Source organism: Diceros bicornis, chromosome 26 (genome assembly GCF_020826845.1).
Source record: "Diceros bicornis minor isolate mBicDic1 chromosome 26, mDicBic1.mat.cur, whole genome shotgun sequence".
Lineage (NCBI taxonomy): Eukaryota > Metazoa > Chordata > Mammalia > Perissodactyla > Rhinocerotidae > Diceros > Diceros bicornis.
The window spans coordinates 44,466,219-44,482,565 of record NC_080765.1 but is presented as its reverse complement, the minus strand read 5'-3'; the positions used below and the strand labels follow the sequence as shown (position 1 = coordinate 44,482,565).

Sequence of the window (16,347 nt, the reverse complement as noted above, 5' to 3'; positions counted from 1 at the left end):
CAAGAGAGGCTGGAGAGGACACGTGTCCACTGGGGACTCTCCCCAGGGCAGGGCAGCCTTTTGGCCAGCACTCATGAGTGTGGACAATGATGGCCTTGAGCATCCAGACAGGCCTGTGTGGTAACCTCCCTGCCTGATCCTGTCCCAGGCAAGTCTTTAAAAAAGACGAACTCGAGGTAGTGACAAAGAGTTTGTACCTCTTTAAGGGCCTATATTTAAATTGCTGTCCCAAGTTATCAGGTTTATTTTTTTTTTTTAAGTGATGAGGGAATCCAGAAGCGCACAGAAGTAAAACCGCCAAGCCTTTACTTACATGTATGTTTGTCTCAAATTCGGAGGTGATGTGTGAATACACTGCGAGAGCGGGGAGGGACACCAGGATGGCGCCGATGAAATGGCGCGGGAGCCACCCAGCTATCCACTCCAGCAGGCGCTTGGTACAAGCCATCACATCCTCCAGGAAAAACACCATCCTGTGACAGGGAGGAGGAGAAAAGAGAAACGGGGTGTCTGTGGGTAGCCAGCCTGCCAGGGAAAATGCAGGCCAGGGACCCTCAGCTATTGCTGTTCCAACTCTGGCCTACACCGTACCGCTGGCGTGGGGGCAGGCAGAGCCCTGCCGCCATCACTTCTGGTAGATGGTGAATAAACCGGACTTGCTCAGCTCGTCAGACCTTTTTTTGTGTGTGTGTGAGGAAGATGAGCCCTGAGCTAACATCTGTTGCCAGTCCTCCTCTTTTTTTGCTGAGGAAGACTGGCCCTGGGCTAACATCCGTGCCAATCTTCCTCCACTTTATATGTGGGACACTGCCACAGCATGGCCTGACAAGCGGTGCAGAGGTCTGTGCCCAGGACCTGAACCTGCGAACCCTGGGCCACCAAACTGGAGCGTGCAAACTCAACCACTACGCCACCAGGCTGGCCCCTCGTCAGACCTTCTTTTAAGGTCACTTGTTGCATTCTGGTAGGATGTGGCTGTAAAAAGCCAAGCATAAGTCTCTGTGGGGCTAAATGGGGCACATGAGACCCAGGCGGGCAAACATTAACAGGCCCTGAGAAAGATGACCTTGCGCTGCTTGATGGGCTTCTAGGCGGGGGTCTTGAGTGGGTGGTTCAGGAGGCGTTCTGGAATTTTGGGGGGTCTTTCTGGTTGCCTCAATGATTGAGGGGTGCTATGGCACCTGGTGGGCAGGAGCCAGGGATGGGGGGCGTTCCGCAATGCACAGTGAAGCTCTACCCTGTGCCCCACAGACTGCCACTGCCCCCGGACGTGGACAGAGCCAAGAAACCTACTGACAATGACCTCGGCCTAGAGCCTAGTTGCATTTTGTTTACAAACAGAAAATCGATGCTGTGTGGTATTAACACATGCTGAATTTTTCAGGAATGAACTACTGTGTAAACTAAGCAAGGTTACCCTTAGTTTGGGACATCACCAAGAGTCATTCATCATTTCAGAAATCATGTCACAGGCTGCAACTCAGCTCACAGTGCTTGTGCCACCAAACCCGCACACCTCCAACGGTCTGCAGCTGGAGCCGTCACGTTCACAGAGACCTTGCGCACGAGGGCAAACAGCTGACGCCTCCGTTACGACTCCCGGGTGGGGGTCCCTGGTACGTACGAGGTGAGGCACTGTGTGTTTAATTTCAAATGGCTTTCTTGCTGTTTCTCTTTCAGATTGGAGTGACAGCATTTTATTGATTCCTTTTGAAATTGTGTGTACAGGGGGGCTATATTTCAAGACAATGACGTGGACATCATAAAATATCTTTCATAAAGAAGAAGGACCTGAGTGTGCAGGGCTGAGGGCTGTTGTTCTGGAGGAAAAACAGGTCTTAGCTAAGTGAGGGAGCCCTGGGTAGGAGGGCTGCACCGGGACGCCAACAGTGGGAGATGGAGGAGAGGGCCTCGGGGGTCCACTTGGGAGGGACACCCATGCACACAATTCCTCTCTGAAGCCAGCCCCTAGGGAGGGTGGAGAGGGGACAGGCCTGCTGTCCTCACTTCTGGAGGGGCCGGGAGCTGCGGCTGAGTTTCAACAGCACAAGGCACAAAGCCTCATCAAGGCCTGTTGCACACACCCAGGTGGCCGCGCCTTCAGGCCCGGACACCTGCAGGGCAGCGACCACGCTTGCCGTGCTTGGCCTCCACAAGGAAACCCCGAATCTCAGACATCTCCCACACAAAGCCAGGCCTCATCTGACCCTTTTAGGTCCTGGATGGTTCTAGCCTCCTGATACTTAAAGGATAATGGAGTCCTTGGACTATTTCCAAGACTAACCACAAATATGCTCAAAGTCAGAACGCATACGCCTTACGAGGAGACAGAGCGAGCCGAATCCCAGGCAGGAGAAGGCAGGACTGGGAGGCCTTCCACAAGGGTCCCCAGGACAGCAGAGTTCTGAAGGCAAGACCCCCTGTTTTTACGCCTGCCCCGGGGCACAGCGCAAAACAGTTGGAGCAGAGAGACGAGAGCCCCAAGCAGAGATGCCGGGCCGGCCACTGAAGCAGCCGCAGAACCGGCCTCCCTGGGGCGCCTACATATTCCACAGTGTAGGTTCCTGTTGATCTGGGATCCTAAATATGTCCTCAGCAGGGCAAGAGGAAATCCTTCAAGGTCCTGACCTCTCCCAGGCTTTGATGATCCGGGTAAAGTGAACTTTCAAAGTCACACCAGAGGTCATTCAGGAGCACAGCGGCCACCTGATTCGGAAGGCGCTTGCAGAGCGTGTGGGTGTGACTGGCCCAGCACTCAGCACAGCAACGCCTGGCGACTTCGTGGCCTGAGGCCTCTGCAGTTTCTAAACCTGGGTTAGCCCAGGCACTGTAGAACTGGGCCCGAAGAAAGAGGGAACAATGGATAAAAGGTTTTTTAAAAAAGGTATGGAGACAATGCTAGCCTCAGGAAGATCAAGAGCCTTACTAGCCGTAGGCACCGGTGTCAGAGGGAAACCTGGCGCTGGCTGGCGCAGGGAGGGCGGATGTGAGGGGAATGACTGCAAACGGGGACCGGGTTTTCTTTGGGGTGAGAGAAATGTTCTAAAATTATATGGCGATGTTTGCACAACTCTCTAAGTTTACTAAAAATCATTGAATTGTACACTTAAATGAGTGAATTTATTATATATGAATTATATCACAATAAAGCTAATTTTAAAAAGAAAAAAACAAACTAGGAGCCTGAAGATGCCTTGGTTTGGGGTCCCCAGAAGCAGAATTGATGTGGGAGCTCGGCAAGGGGTGTAGAGCTGAGACACAGAGGGGCAGGCCCACAGGGAGGGCTGTGCTATGGAGGAGCCACTTGCTGTGGGCGATGCAGCTCAATCCTGGTGGGGAATTCGGGGAGACAGCGAGGAGGCACCTTAAAGTTATCTCAACTGGGAGTGAGGGATGAGGGTGCAGCCTCTGGCAGCCAGAAAACACCCTCAGCAGAGAGCCACAGGGACCTCAGGGGGAGCAGGGGGACGGGGAGTGGGAGGGAAGGGCAGTTACTGGCCTTCTTCAAAGGAGGAACTAGCATTTAGAAGCCTCAGGGCCTGACCGGAGCTATTATTTCCCATCCTGTCCTGGGATGTTGGGGAAGAGGAGCAAGACTGGAGGTCAGGGCCCTTCTCCCCATTTCTGATTTACCCCCAGGTCCTGGGGGCAATTACCAGTAGGACTCTGCTAGGCGGACTGGCTGTCCTACTAAGAGTGACAGGGCTGCACAGAGGGGGTGGCCACAGTGCCCAGGAGGCAGATGGTGCAGGGCGGTCTGTGTGCCTGTGAATGGAGTGCCCTGTGGGCTGGCACTTAGTCAGAAATGCACAGAGCAGCCGTGAGCTTCCTCAGGTGCTAGGCGGGTCCTGGGGGCCCCTGCTGTCTATGCAGACCCTCTTTCCATTTTTAAATGGGCTGTTTGTCTTTTTATTATTGAGCTGACATTCTAGGTATTAGACCCTTGTCATAGACATGACCTGCAAATACTCTCCCATTCTGCAGGTTCTCTCTCACTTTGGTGTGGAAAGTGATGATGGTGTTCTCTGGAACATAAAAGCTTTACATGTTGATGAAGTCCGACTTACTGGTTTTCCTTTGGTTGCTTTGCTTTTCATGTTATATCTAAGAAACCGCTGCCTGGTCCAAGCTCACTAAGACTTCCACCTACAACTCTTTTTGAGGGCTCGATGTCTCGCTCTCACTTCCAGGAGAGGAGCCTGCACACCTGCTGGCAGCCCCTACCATCTGCACCCTGAGCACCACTGTCTCCTTCTCTTCCCTTTCTCATTCCTCATTTTCCCACTTTTCTTTTTAAGTCTCTGATTTGGAAGACCCAAAATGCCAGTGCTGGAGGCACTGGGGCCGCAGGGGGTACTGACCTCCTGGTAAAGAGATGCCCACCTGTGCCGAGGGCAGGGTCTGCAGGGAGGATGCTGTGAGAGGGCTGGGGAGGGAAGGAAAGAGGACCCGTCACGTCACGGAGACGCCTGCAGAGACAGCTGGCTTCTCAGGGTTGGTCAGTTGTGCCGCAGTTGGACTGCTCAGCCATAAACTTAGGAGCCAGCAGAGGGAGCTAACGCCTAAAAGTTGGAGAACTGCCCTGCAGGTGGGCCTTTACCTGATGGAGACCACGAGGGACAGCACCTCCAGCAGCAGGGCCGCGCTGAAGACAGCCAGGGCAGCCGGCGGGGGAGGCGTGGCAGTGGCCCCGTACTTCAGGAAGCAGGTGATGGAGAGAATCAGAAACACTGTCGTGGACAGAAACACATCCAGGAGGGAGCTGAAGGTGGCACAGGCGAAAGTCTTCACAGGAGAATTCTTTATAACCTGTTTCGGGGAGGAGGGGAGGGTAGCAAGCATGAATAGAAGCCATGACAGACGGCCATGGGGTATAAATCAGGTGGAAAAACAGCAAACCTGTATAGAGCACCTGCCTACTTGGACCAGTATAGGGTGATAAGTACTTTAGGTGGGCCATCGCACGCAATGGGGGAAACTAAGGCACAGAGAAGTTAAGAAACTTGCCCAAGGTCACACAGCAAGCAATTACAAACCAGTAAGTTCTCACAGGCATGTTACATACTGAACCTGAAAGGTGAGTATCAACTGGCAAAGTCAACAAGTCTGCGTCTGTAAAGGCAGTCGCGTGAAAGCCATGGGCTGGGAGCTTCCACTGAATGGCTGGGTCCCAGGTTCAGGGTGTGTGAAAGCTGGCTTTGTGACAGAAGGAACAGGCAGGAATGGAAGCAGCAGATGACAGCATGGGTGTGCTGACTGATAGTAAGAGCTGCTCAAGCCTTCATCAGGGGCCTGCTCTGGGCTGGGCTCTGTGCAGGTGCCGGGGCAGACAGGAAGCAAGGCCCCTGGGGGGCTCACAGCCTAATGGTGGGGATAGACAGAACTCTGACACGGCAGGTGGTGTGGGGAGTATAACAGAGACACGCACGTAGTGTCAGGGAATCGGGGGAGGAGGGGGAAAATGGCAACAATGCCAAGAGTCCAAGAGATGACTGGTGCTGGCACCATGTGGACCCTTCAGGGGCACGACCTCAGCCAACGCTCACACAGCCCCTAGAGAAGGAAACGCTACCAATACCAGCGCAGAGATTGGGAGGCCGGGGTGAGGTGGCTACCTAAGGTCACACAGCAGATGAGGAGCCCGGGCTAGGGCCATGGCATCTCGAACACGTCACCTAACTTCTTCATGCTGGTCAGCGGCAGATGAAATGGGTACCTGCATCTAACAGGTGGCGGTGATACTTAGATGAGAAACCCCTGAGCACAGGGCCAGTCACACCTGGGGCCACCCAGGAGCCTCCCCTTGTTCTCCCATCTCCCTGTCCTCTCCACCCTCCACCGAGCAGGGCCAGGCCTCACACCTGCCTTGCTCTTCAGTGATAGCGTCCCACCTGCTCCCCTCCTGTCTCGTCCACTCTCGTCAACTTCTACAATTCAGCCACTTGATCTTATTCAACACAATCTGATGGTGCCATCTCCTGCTCACGATCCCTCCACGGCTTCCTCTGGCCCTCAGCATAACGCCCACAGTGTGGGAAGCTGTGGCCCCTGCCTACCTCCTGCCATTCCACCTGAGCCCAGCCCGCCACACAGAGGTGCCTGCAGCTCCCTGAACGCACAGGCCCTGTCTCATCTCTAATGTTTGTAGATGCTGGCCCCTCTCTCTAGAATGTTCCTTTATTTGATTAATTGCTAGTCCTCTCACTAACATGGGCTCAAGAGTTACCTCCCTCTGAACCCTCAATCTGAGTTGGTGTCGTGCTGTGTGCCTGCAGGGCATCACAGGACCCAGGGCTCTGGACTCGCATTTCCTCTGAGTTATTGCTCCCCCATCAGAGTGTCTGCCATCTCTAAATCCCAGCCCTGAGAATGATCCTGGCGGTGCAGATGCTCAATAAATGTTGGTGACTAGAGGGCAGGATGAGAACGGTGCCCTCTGCTCGGGAGGCCCGGCTGCTCAGCACAGGGAGCAGTGGAGAGTGCCTGGCTCTGGATCAGAAGGGTGCCAGCCTTGGCGATGGGATCTCAAGCCACTCAGCTTTCCTGGCCTTGGCTTTCCCTTTGGAAATGGGGATAATCACGAGCTTCCTTAAAGGGCTGCTGTGAGGATTAAATGAGATGATATTCAGCCTTACAGGCCACTAACCAACCAGCTCACAAGTCCCCTAAAGGAGCCCTGCCTGAGATGTTAACTGGTATTCACTGTCTCTGGAGGCTGACAAAAGGTGGCACCTCAACCCCATGAGGCATGAACTGGCTCTGTCTGGCTCACACTGAATGAAGGTCTGCTGAATGAAAGAATGGATTTGAATGAAAAATCCTTTTGGCTCTGGGTTGGGAGGGTACGCATTTTTGACCTTGGAACACTAACCAGATTTGGGCCCAGAGGAAAGAATGCAGGGATCTGGCTGCTTAGAACTCACACCAGGCTCTAGGTTCGTGTATTTATTCATTGTTTCCACCACGCCTTGCTGAGCACTTGTAGGTGTAGGGACTGTACTCGATGCTGGGTAAAGGGGAGAGCAAGAGACAACGTCCTGTCCCCTGGGGCTGAGAGTCTGGGGAGGGAGGCACATGATTCAATAACAACACAAGAAAAGATTACAAAATGGGGTGCACACTAAGAAGAAAAATTAAAACAGGGAAATAAAATCGAGTTGTGGGTCAGGGAAAGTTTTTTGGAGGCAATGATGTTTGGGCTGAAGGATAAAGGATAACAGGATTAAGGCGTGGAAGGGCTGTGGAAGTGGGCTTCAGCCCCAATGCAGGCGAGAATGCAGAGAAAGGCGGAAGGCCTCCTGAGCTCCTTGTCCCATTTCAGGGGGGAAGAGAGCTGACAGGGAACAGGAGAGAAATCTTGGTCGAGACCAAAGAACAGGTGTGGCTGGAGCCCCCCCTCCCTGCTGGGCCTCCGGGGGCTGGAGCACGGCCAGGGGGCCTGGGGAGGCACTGGTGGCCGAGGAAAGGGACCAGGAAATGACTAGCCTGGGATGTTAGACAAAGGAGAGCAGAAAGACTTGGTCTTTTCCTCCGCTGTGGAGATAAATTCACATACAGATGCAATTTAGAGCTTACAGATTGTGGGAAATCAATATTAGCCTTCATTTTCCTGTCACTCAGGAAAACAAAAAAGGCTGCCAAAGCACAAAACTAATTGTGAACTATTCAGCAAAAACAACATGTTTCTTTACTAAAATTATAAGGAAAAACGCACCTCTTCTTGATAGCTGGTCCTGTAGGCTCGCTCTAGCTCCTGATCCAGGAAGTTCAAGCTGAACTGATTAATGGGTGGCTTAAAAAAATAATCTTTCATCAGGCTAGAAGAGACAATAAATGCAATCGATCAACATTTCACACAATCATTATAGTTATTTTATCAGAAGCTTGCAATTAGCTACTGAAACACCATTCATCAAGGATGTCACAAAAGCCATATCTAAGTCATTACATAATAGACATTCCTCAACCGCCCTTTTAGAAGATATCGCTGGAAAGTCTTTTATGTTTCCAAACATAATCACATTTCATGTTTCACCTCCACTAAAGAATGACCATTCACCATAACTATAACACACATCATTAGAACCCTGCTTTTGAAAACATCTTCCTAACATCCAGAATTAGAAGAAGAAGGCAGCTTTCTTGTTCTAGGAAACAATCCCTTCTGAAGGACCGCCGATTCTGGTACTGAGAGTACTTATGTTGATCTGGAGGCTTCCAATGAAAACATACTTCAGAACCAGCTGTTCTGTCATTCAGAGAACTGACAGTAATTACCACCGTCAAAGCTAACAGGTTGTTATCACAAAATTGTGTTTGTAGCTAGTGTAATTTTGGTGCTATTGTCACATATGCAGATCGCGTGTGAAACCTGAAAAATGATAACGCTCAATGATTTTAATAGCAGAGAAATCAAACCTGCTTTATGTGACTCTTTCATTCTTTTATGGATTGCTAGCAAATAGTAATATCCTTTTTACACTGGAGAAAATTACAATAAATTTAAGGGACTGTTAACATGATTTCAGAAGGGAAATATAGCCATGGGGTGTAGTCTCTCTCCCTCATACAATAACTACTAGAATTAAGTCAGATGAAATATGTGAAGTGCCTATCATGTGCCTGACGCACAGTAGGTTCACTGTACGTATACTCCCTCCTTTCTTTGAAGCATAGTGGACTTTCTTTCCATGGTAAGTGTGCAATACCTTACTACGCTCTTAGATTCAGAAGAGAGAAAATTCTATCCCCTAATGCTGACTCTCTATCCTCCCTCCCACTCAAGAAGTGTGGACAGAGGGAAAAACAACAAAGCAGCTTGAGGAAGATGTGCAATGGCCACATTTTAGCAATCATGTGGCAGGATACACACTGCTATAAGCTGTGCTGCTCCTCTGAAATTATTATTGGAAGGTTCTACTTCTGGGAACGGAGATTAACTCCTGTTGAACCAATCTCTCTCAGATAACAAGTATAAACTCTGGACAAACATAAAAACAACTCCAGGAAGGCAGTGAAGATTGACCAAAGCAGGTAGAAAATGGAGGAGAGTCACACGTGGAAAGGAAGAGCACCAGCTGAATTTCCCATTTTTTACATTTTTTGCCTCAAGACAGCCATTAGTCAACACCATGTGCAGGCTGGCTAAAACTCAGGTAGAAAAGCCACAGTCTCACTGGCTTGGAAAACTAGAAAATAGAGTTGGCATGCCCATTGATGGAAAATGAGGTTGTAAATCCCAGAGGAAGAGAACCAAAGAAGGGGAGTCCCAAATTTTGCATGGAAGCTCTGCTCAAATCTCTAGATGACCCTTGAAATACGCATGTGCATGGCAGACTCCAAGCAGCCTAATTAAGGCTAAAAGAATAGCTGCTGCCCATCTCAGGGGAGACAGAGTTTGGTGTTTGAGTTCAGATAAGTTAACTGCCTGCAGCAACAAACAAACAAACAAAATATTGATACTCTTCAGAGGAATATAACAGAATCCAGAGTTTCTAAGCATCATACACAATGTGCACAACACAATTCAAAATTACTAGACATAGAAAGAAACAGGAAAACATGATTCATCCTCAACAGAAAAGCAATCAGTGGAGACTAACCTGAGATTACCGAGAGGTTGGAATTAGAAGTTGGGGTTTATAATGAATGTAGATGTAATACATATGACAACTACAGCATAGGAATCAGAAGAAAGTAATAGGACTCATACAGTTACAATATTTCTACATATAAAGTGAAAGGATACAATACTAACTATAAAAAGACTATAAAAATCTAAGGATGCCTATCTGTAACTCCTAGAGCAACCACTAAAAGAAAAATAATGCAAAGAGGTATGGCTAAAAAGCCAGTAAGTACATTAAAATAGAACTAAAAGGCTGAGATTGTTAGAATGATTTAAAAAGCAAGACTCATAAGAGATGAACTGCAAATATAAAGACACAAGTTGGAATTTCTAAAAAATGGAAAATGATATATACCATGCAGACAGTAAGAATAAGAAAGCTAGAGTGACTATATTACTACCAGATAAAGCAATCTTCAACACAGATTATTACCAGGCATAAAGAGTATTACCAGGAACACTTCAAAATAATAAAAGGGTCAATTCTCCAGGAATATATAACACTCACAAATGTGTATGTACCTAAAAATGAGCTTCAAAATACTTGAAACAAAAATTGTCAGGATTAAAGAGACACAGACAATTCCACAATCATAGCTGGAGATTTTAATATCCTTCTTACAATAACTGATAGAACAACAGACAAAAAAGTAAGTAACGAGACAGATGATCTGAACAATACTACCAACCACCTGGACCTAACTGAGGTTTATGGATCACAACGTCCTACAAATGCAGACTATACATATTTTTTCAAGAGCACATGGTATGTTTACCAAAAAAGACCACATGTGAGGCCATAAAACAAGTCTCAATAAATGTAAAAGGACCGAAATCACACAGAGTATGTCTTTGACTACAGTGACATTAAATAAGACATTAATAACTTATATATCTAAATACCATTCTTCACTAAAAGGAGCCAGGGCTCTTTCAAGAAATGGCTGATTCCTGAGCTGGGGCAGGGAAGATATAAAATGAGCCTGGAATATCCTGTTGTATTAGAATGTCAGAAATTGCTCAAAACAAATGATGGAGTCATACAAAAGGACACAAGACCCAGCCTGGAGTGGGGGCTCCCAACGGCCAGATTCAGAAGAACTAGAGTGTCAAACTACAATGACAGTGATGGAACACATCGTATTAAGTAAAACAGGACTCCATGAGTCCAGGTTGATAATAGATGGGTAGAAAAACTAATAAAGGGGGAGGGGCTCCTCTTTACAGTGGAACGCCGAGCACCAAATGATAAACGTGCAGTTGGTGCTGGAGTAGAAAAAGTGTCATTTTGAACCACCATAGTAAAGACTGTTTCAGGGAAGAACCATCAATGGAGATGAAATCTAGGGAAGTTTGATGAGGAATGGGATATTATGATCTTAAAGTATCTTCCCACAGATTGCTTATTAGTCACAAGGAGAAAATGATAACTACAGACTGGAGAAGTAGGCAACAGTTGCCTGGTTGATTGAAATGACTATCACTGACGAAGGACAGACGGGCACCACGTGCCTCTGGATATGATACCTGAGAAGGAGACATCACTCCTGCAGTATCTGGCGGAGATGAATAGCCTGAATGTAACCATGAGGAAACACCACACAAATCCAACTTCAGGAATATTTTATAACAGAATTGGGCCTGCATTTTTCAAAAATGTCAACATCATGAAAGACAAAGAATGGCTGAGGAACTGTTCCAGATTTAAAAAGACTAAAGAGGCACAACAACTACATAATGCAATACGTGATCCTGGACTGGATCCTGCACCAGAGGGAAAGGAAGTGCTATCAAGGACATTGGACCAACTGACAAAATTGGAATAGATAAAATATCTCATCAATGTTAAATTTCCTGAATTTGGTAACTATGATTATGTAAAAGAACATCCTTGTTTTTAGGAAATATAGTATTAACAGGTAAAGAGCATGATGTATCCAACTTACCGTCAAATGGTTCAGAAAAAATAAAAAATAAATTTCACAGAGAGAGAGAGAAAGAGAGAGAGAGAGAAGAAGAAGAAAATAAACATAGTAAAATGTTAAAAGTTGGAAAACCAGGCAAAGGGTATAAAGGGAATTCTTTGTATCATTCATGAACTTTTCTGTAAGTTTCAAATTACTTCAAAATAAAGTAATATACTGACAATGGAGTGCAAACACATGGGGAACAAGGTAATTCAGGAAAAGGAAGAGGCTTCTACCTGCAAATCTTTACTTCAGTGGGAACAGCTCCACTCTTACCTGTCCTCTTTGATAACATCAACAAAATGGGCATCTGTTTTCTCCCGGATGTTCTTGAATCTCAGTGGAAGGAGAGCTGACTGGTCCAAGCTCACGCCTGTCCACCTTCCCTTCTCCTGTAACATCTCACACAGGGAGGTCTGACTGTTGGTGAGCTTCTCCTCCTGGGGAGGGCTCAGAAGTCCGTTTTGCGTTTTGGAGTTAGGTCCTCCAGAAGCCTGCCTCAAGACAAGGGGAGCAGACACAGAGGTCGAAGTGTGCGCATGCAACAGTGCTATTCCATTCCAGCCTGACTGCCACTGGAGTCCCACTGCACTGCGCACTGCACATTTCCACCTACACCTTCAAATCTCTGTTCTAATGCAAACACTCAACCTCTCCGCCCATCTGCGCCTCCATTCCCCTAGTTCATCAAATTGCACCTCCAGGGGATCAGGCAACCAGGAAAGCGACATTGTAGGAAGAGCCTATGGTGAAGGCCCGTAGTGAGGAGATGGAGAGAAGGCCAAGGGAAGAGTTGAGGCTCTCGGAGTTTGCTGACCACAAAACCAGCATTCCAGAGGGCCATGGGGAAGGTTTGGGGTCCTCGAGGGAAGTGTGAGGGGGGATCCAGGGAAAGGAAACCCAGAGCCATACGGGCTGTGAGCAACACGGACTGACTCAGCGTTGCATAAGTCTGTGGGCAGATGACGTGATGGCAGAGGATGACAGGTGTAGGCCTCTCTGGAGAGTCGGCCTTCAGAAGCTTGCTTGAAAGGCTCTTGGGTCTGGTCTATATTCTGCTTCCCACTCCAGTCCTGGCTCAGTCTCCGAGTGAGCCTTCTCTGGCACTTTCCTTGCTGCTGTCCCTAGCCCCAAGCCCCTCTTCATGATGCATCTCGCATCCTGAGGACTGCCCTCTTCTCTTTGCACATCTACATTCTACCCATATGTTGAACCTAGCCTCCAGCCCCATAAATCTTCCCCAACTACTCCAATCCACAAATCTTTAAGCTCCTACTGCCCATCAGGGAGTCCCATCCAGTCCAGCATGTGATTATCCTACTTCACAGGGGTTAGCTCTGACTCTCCATCCTGTCGTTTAACAGTCTATTCAAAACCTAAAGGACCAGAAGGTATGGAACAGTGTTGCCTAAGAGGGGTTATTCTCAGAACCGAGAGGTTGACAAGACAAGAATGTAAACTCAGGTGGATGTGCCAGGAGAGGAACTGACAGGAATAACAGCCAAGAGCTTGTTACCTTGGTGCTGTTTTTATGCTCCTCTTGACAGCCATTTTGCACAGCTCCTCCTTCTGCACCAGCTTCCGATTTGGGAGGAAACGTGATTCTGCATGAAGGGCAGGTCTACAAGAAAAACACAGACCATAGGAACTCACCTAGAAAACACGACCACAATACGTGATTCAAACAAGTCCGCTGCTGTTGCAATTTGCTGTCACATAGAATGGTTGTAACCAAATGGAAGGCTTACTGAACCACTCAAGGATGAGTTAAAAATGAACCAGTGAACTGACAGTGGAAATACATCCAAGGATCTGTACGTGAATATTCCACAACAGTCAAAAAGTAGAAACAACTCAAATGTCCATCAATGGATGAACGGATCAACAAAATGTGGTATGTCCATATAATGGAATATCATTTGGCTATCAAAAGGAATGAAGTACTGATTCATGCTACAACATGGATGAACCTTGAAAACATTACGCTCAGTGAAAGAAGTCAGACACAAAAGGCCACATATCATATGACTCTATCTGTATAAAATGTCCAGAAAAGGAAAATCCATAGAGATGGAAAGGAGATTGGTGGTTGCCAGGGGTGAAGGGATAAGGGAATGGCGAGTGACTCGAATGGATATGGGGTTTCTTTTTGGGGTGGTGAAAATGTTCTAAAATTGACTGTGGTGATGGCTGCACAACCTTTGCTCCACCTGAAGTGTTAGTGAGTGCTCAGTAAATGCTGGTACTTAATATTAAAACTTCTGGTCACTATTCTCTCCAGTTATGAAGAAAGTGCATCTGGTAATCTAACATCCTTGATCACAGACAGGACAGCCGTCCTTGGTATCTGCTCTAGCGTAGCCATTTGTTTTTCAGGTATCTTTTGGGATCAATTTGGTTCTAAATATTTTTCTCTCCTCAATGCACTTTAAGAACAGCCCATCTGCTTCTTAGGAATTCCCCATGGCGTACCGGCTTTACACATAAAAGATGCTTTATACATTTAGAGCCACAAATATGCAAAAGTGACTATCAAGCCTATTGGACACCAGAGGGCACACACCCTCCGCAAAGGATTCCCTAGATACACTACAAGGCCACACAACTTCAGATACCCCACCCTCTCTCTGAAGGTCCTGGCTGCCAAGGGTTGGAAGGCCAGGGGAGACTGGGACTGCCCATGGGGACAGGGCTGATCTCTGGAGAGCCTGGGGCAGGGTCTTCACAGTCGGTCAACTCAAAGCCACATCCCTTTGACAGAGGCTACGCAGCCTGTACCCTGCTGTGATAAAATGTTCTAATACACAGGTGAAGTCTTGCAGAGCTGCCCACAAAGAGCCTCGGGGAGCAAAGGCACAGACATACATTGTCCGAGCCCAGGTGCTCATAAACGGTCTAGGAGACTGCGCTCAGGGAGGTATGGGGGCTCGTTGGGGCCAAACGTCAAGCAGTAGAGAGCAGGACCTGTGATCGGACTCCTAATGGCCTGAACAGTGCTCACTGCTCACTCTGCATTCCCACAGCAGCTTTGTCCAGGGAGTGGGGACGCAGGGGCCAGGCAGGAGAACCAGCTGTGGACTACAGGCCCTCCTGCAGCAAGGCGGTCCCAGGAACTCGCATCACATGGACCCAGCAGCAGATCATTTCACTGCGCTTTGAAAATGTGGCTCTTTGTTGTTCTATTTCTTCTTCAGCTACTTTCCTTTTTGGTGGGAAATTTCATTCATTAAAACTTTAAAACAAATGAAACAAAAAATCTTTGAGAAACCCGTCTGCCTTGATGGAGACATTCTCATATCTCAACACTCCCTTCTGATATGTGGTGAGAGCTCCTTCTGCACCAGGAAGGCCCCACCATGCAGCAGTGGGTGGGTTTGTTTCCCCTCTCCACCACCCACAGCAATTTTCCTTGAACTATTTTCCAGCTTCATTTTAATCGAGGTAAAACATCTCACACACTGGTTTTTGCCAAACATGCAGACACCTCTGTGAAATATTTGCCAACCCATCAAATGTTGGTATCTCCCCCTACACAGCTGCCGGCATCTCTGTCCCTGAGAAGCTTTCACAGGGAAGAGTGTTCCAGACTTTCAGGAACTATCTGGGGTACCTTACTGACTTGCAGGGAAGCAATGGGGCCAGGCACATGGAGAAAAATCACTCTTCTAATGATAGCAGCTGCTATGATTTAGAAACGCCTATTGCTGAGGACATCCCCATGAACCGTAATCAGGTCCTTATCCATGTAACGTCTGCAGTCTCGTGTACTTGATCTCGATTAATCCTCACAATGACACCGTGAGGCAGAAGTGATCACTCTTAGGACACAAAGGCTCGTCAACAGCGGGGACCAGACTGCAGGGCTCCCGGACCCGGACCACCATGCAGCCTCTCTCTGGCCTCCTTTCCTGGCTTAAGGAGGACCCAGGAATAATCCTGGCACTTTGACCTCCTGGGCCTCATTCCCCTGAAGTGACTCAAGCAGTTATGACCACCTCCTGACTCTTTTAAGTGGCACTATTAGCACACTGGCTCCAAGGGAAGCTTCACCAAGACCAGCTAAGGTCCCCAGGACAGAGTACTGTGTGGGCCGAGGACTGTGCTGGCTGTTCCCTGGGAAGCCCAAGATCCCTTGGACAACACCCAAGAGCAAACTCTGCATTTTCCCAGATCATCTTTGCTCCTTCTCCCAATGCAAACGTGGGCTTTGGAAAGAGGATTATAACTATTTCTCTAACATACTTGGGCATATTTGCATTTGTTTTTAACACATTTCAATACATGCACCCTACGTTCTGTTCAGAATATATGTTACAGAGCTATAAAATAGTTTTTTCTTCAAGGCTATTTCTCTTCACAAGATAAATCACTTCTAAGTCAACAGCTGTCCTTTTTCATAACAGTCAAGGGAGGGAACAGGGAAACCTCTTTTCTGAGAAACGAAGAGGAAACAACATCAGAAAAGCCCTGGCTTGCCTGTTTAGTCTGCTGAACGTGACTATTTGGCAAGCTGTTCCATGACCAGCAGAAGCATCCTTTGCTCCCAAACTCGAAACTCAGGTTGAACATGGCAGACAGGAACATGTAACATTAATAGGACATACAACTTACTGAGGCCCATTCCAAGGTTCTAAGCTCTTTGCCTATTTCAATTTATTTAGTCCTCATAAGCACCCATGAAGCAGACACAATGCTTAGCCCCATTTTACACATGAGCAAACTAAGGCAGGAAACGGCAGGGACTTGCCTAGA

General features: G+C 47.9%; 1 protein-coding gene across 1 annotated transcript in view; it reads right to left on the bottom strand.

The window, feature by feature from the left end:
• Nucleotides 1–16,347, bottom strand: part of ADCY9 (adenylate cyclase 9) — a 115,237-nt gene that overhangs the window by 12,054 nt on the left and 86,836 nt on the right. The window contains exons 4-8 of the mRNA XM_058570165.1: nt 13,112–13,216; nt 11,872–12,089; nt 7,715–7,817; nt 4,601–4,809; nt 314–473 (exon numbers count right to left, since the gene is read on the bottom strand). Coding sequence (XP_058426148.1) covers nt 314–473; nt 4,601–4,809; nt 7,715–7,817; nt 11,872–12,089; nt 13,112–13,216 — 795 coding nt within the window. The remainder of the gene's footprint in view (nt 1–313; nt 474–4,600; nt 4,810–7,714; nt 7,818–11,871; nt 12,090–13,111; nt 13,217–16,347) is intronic.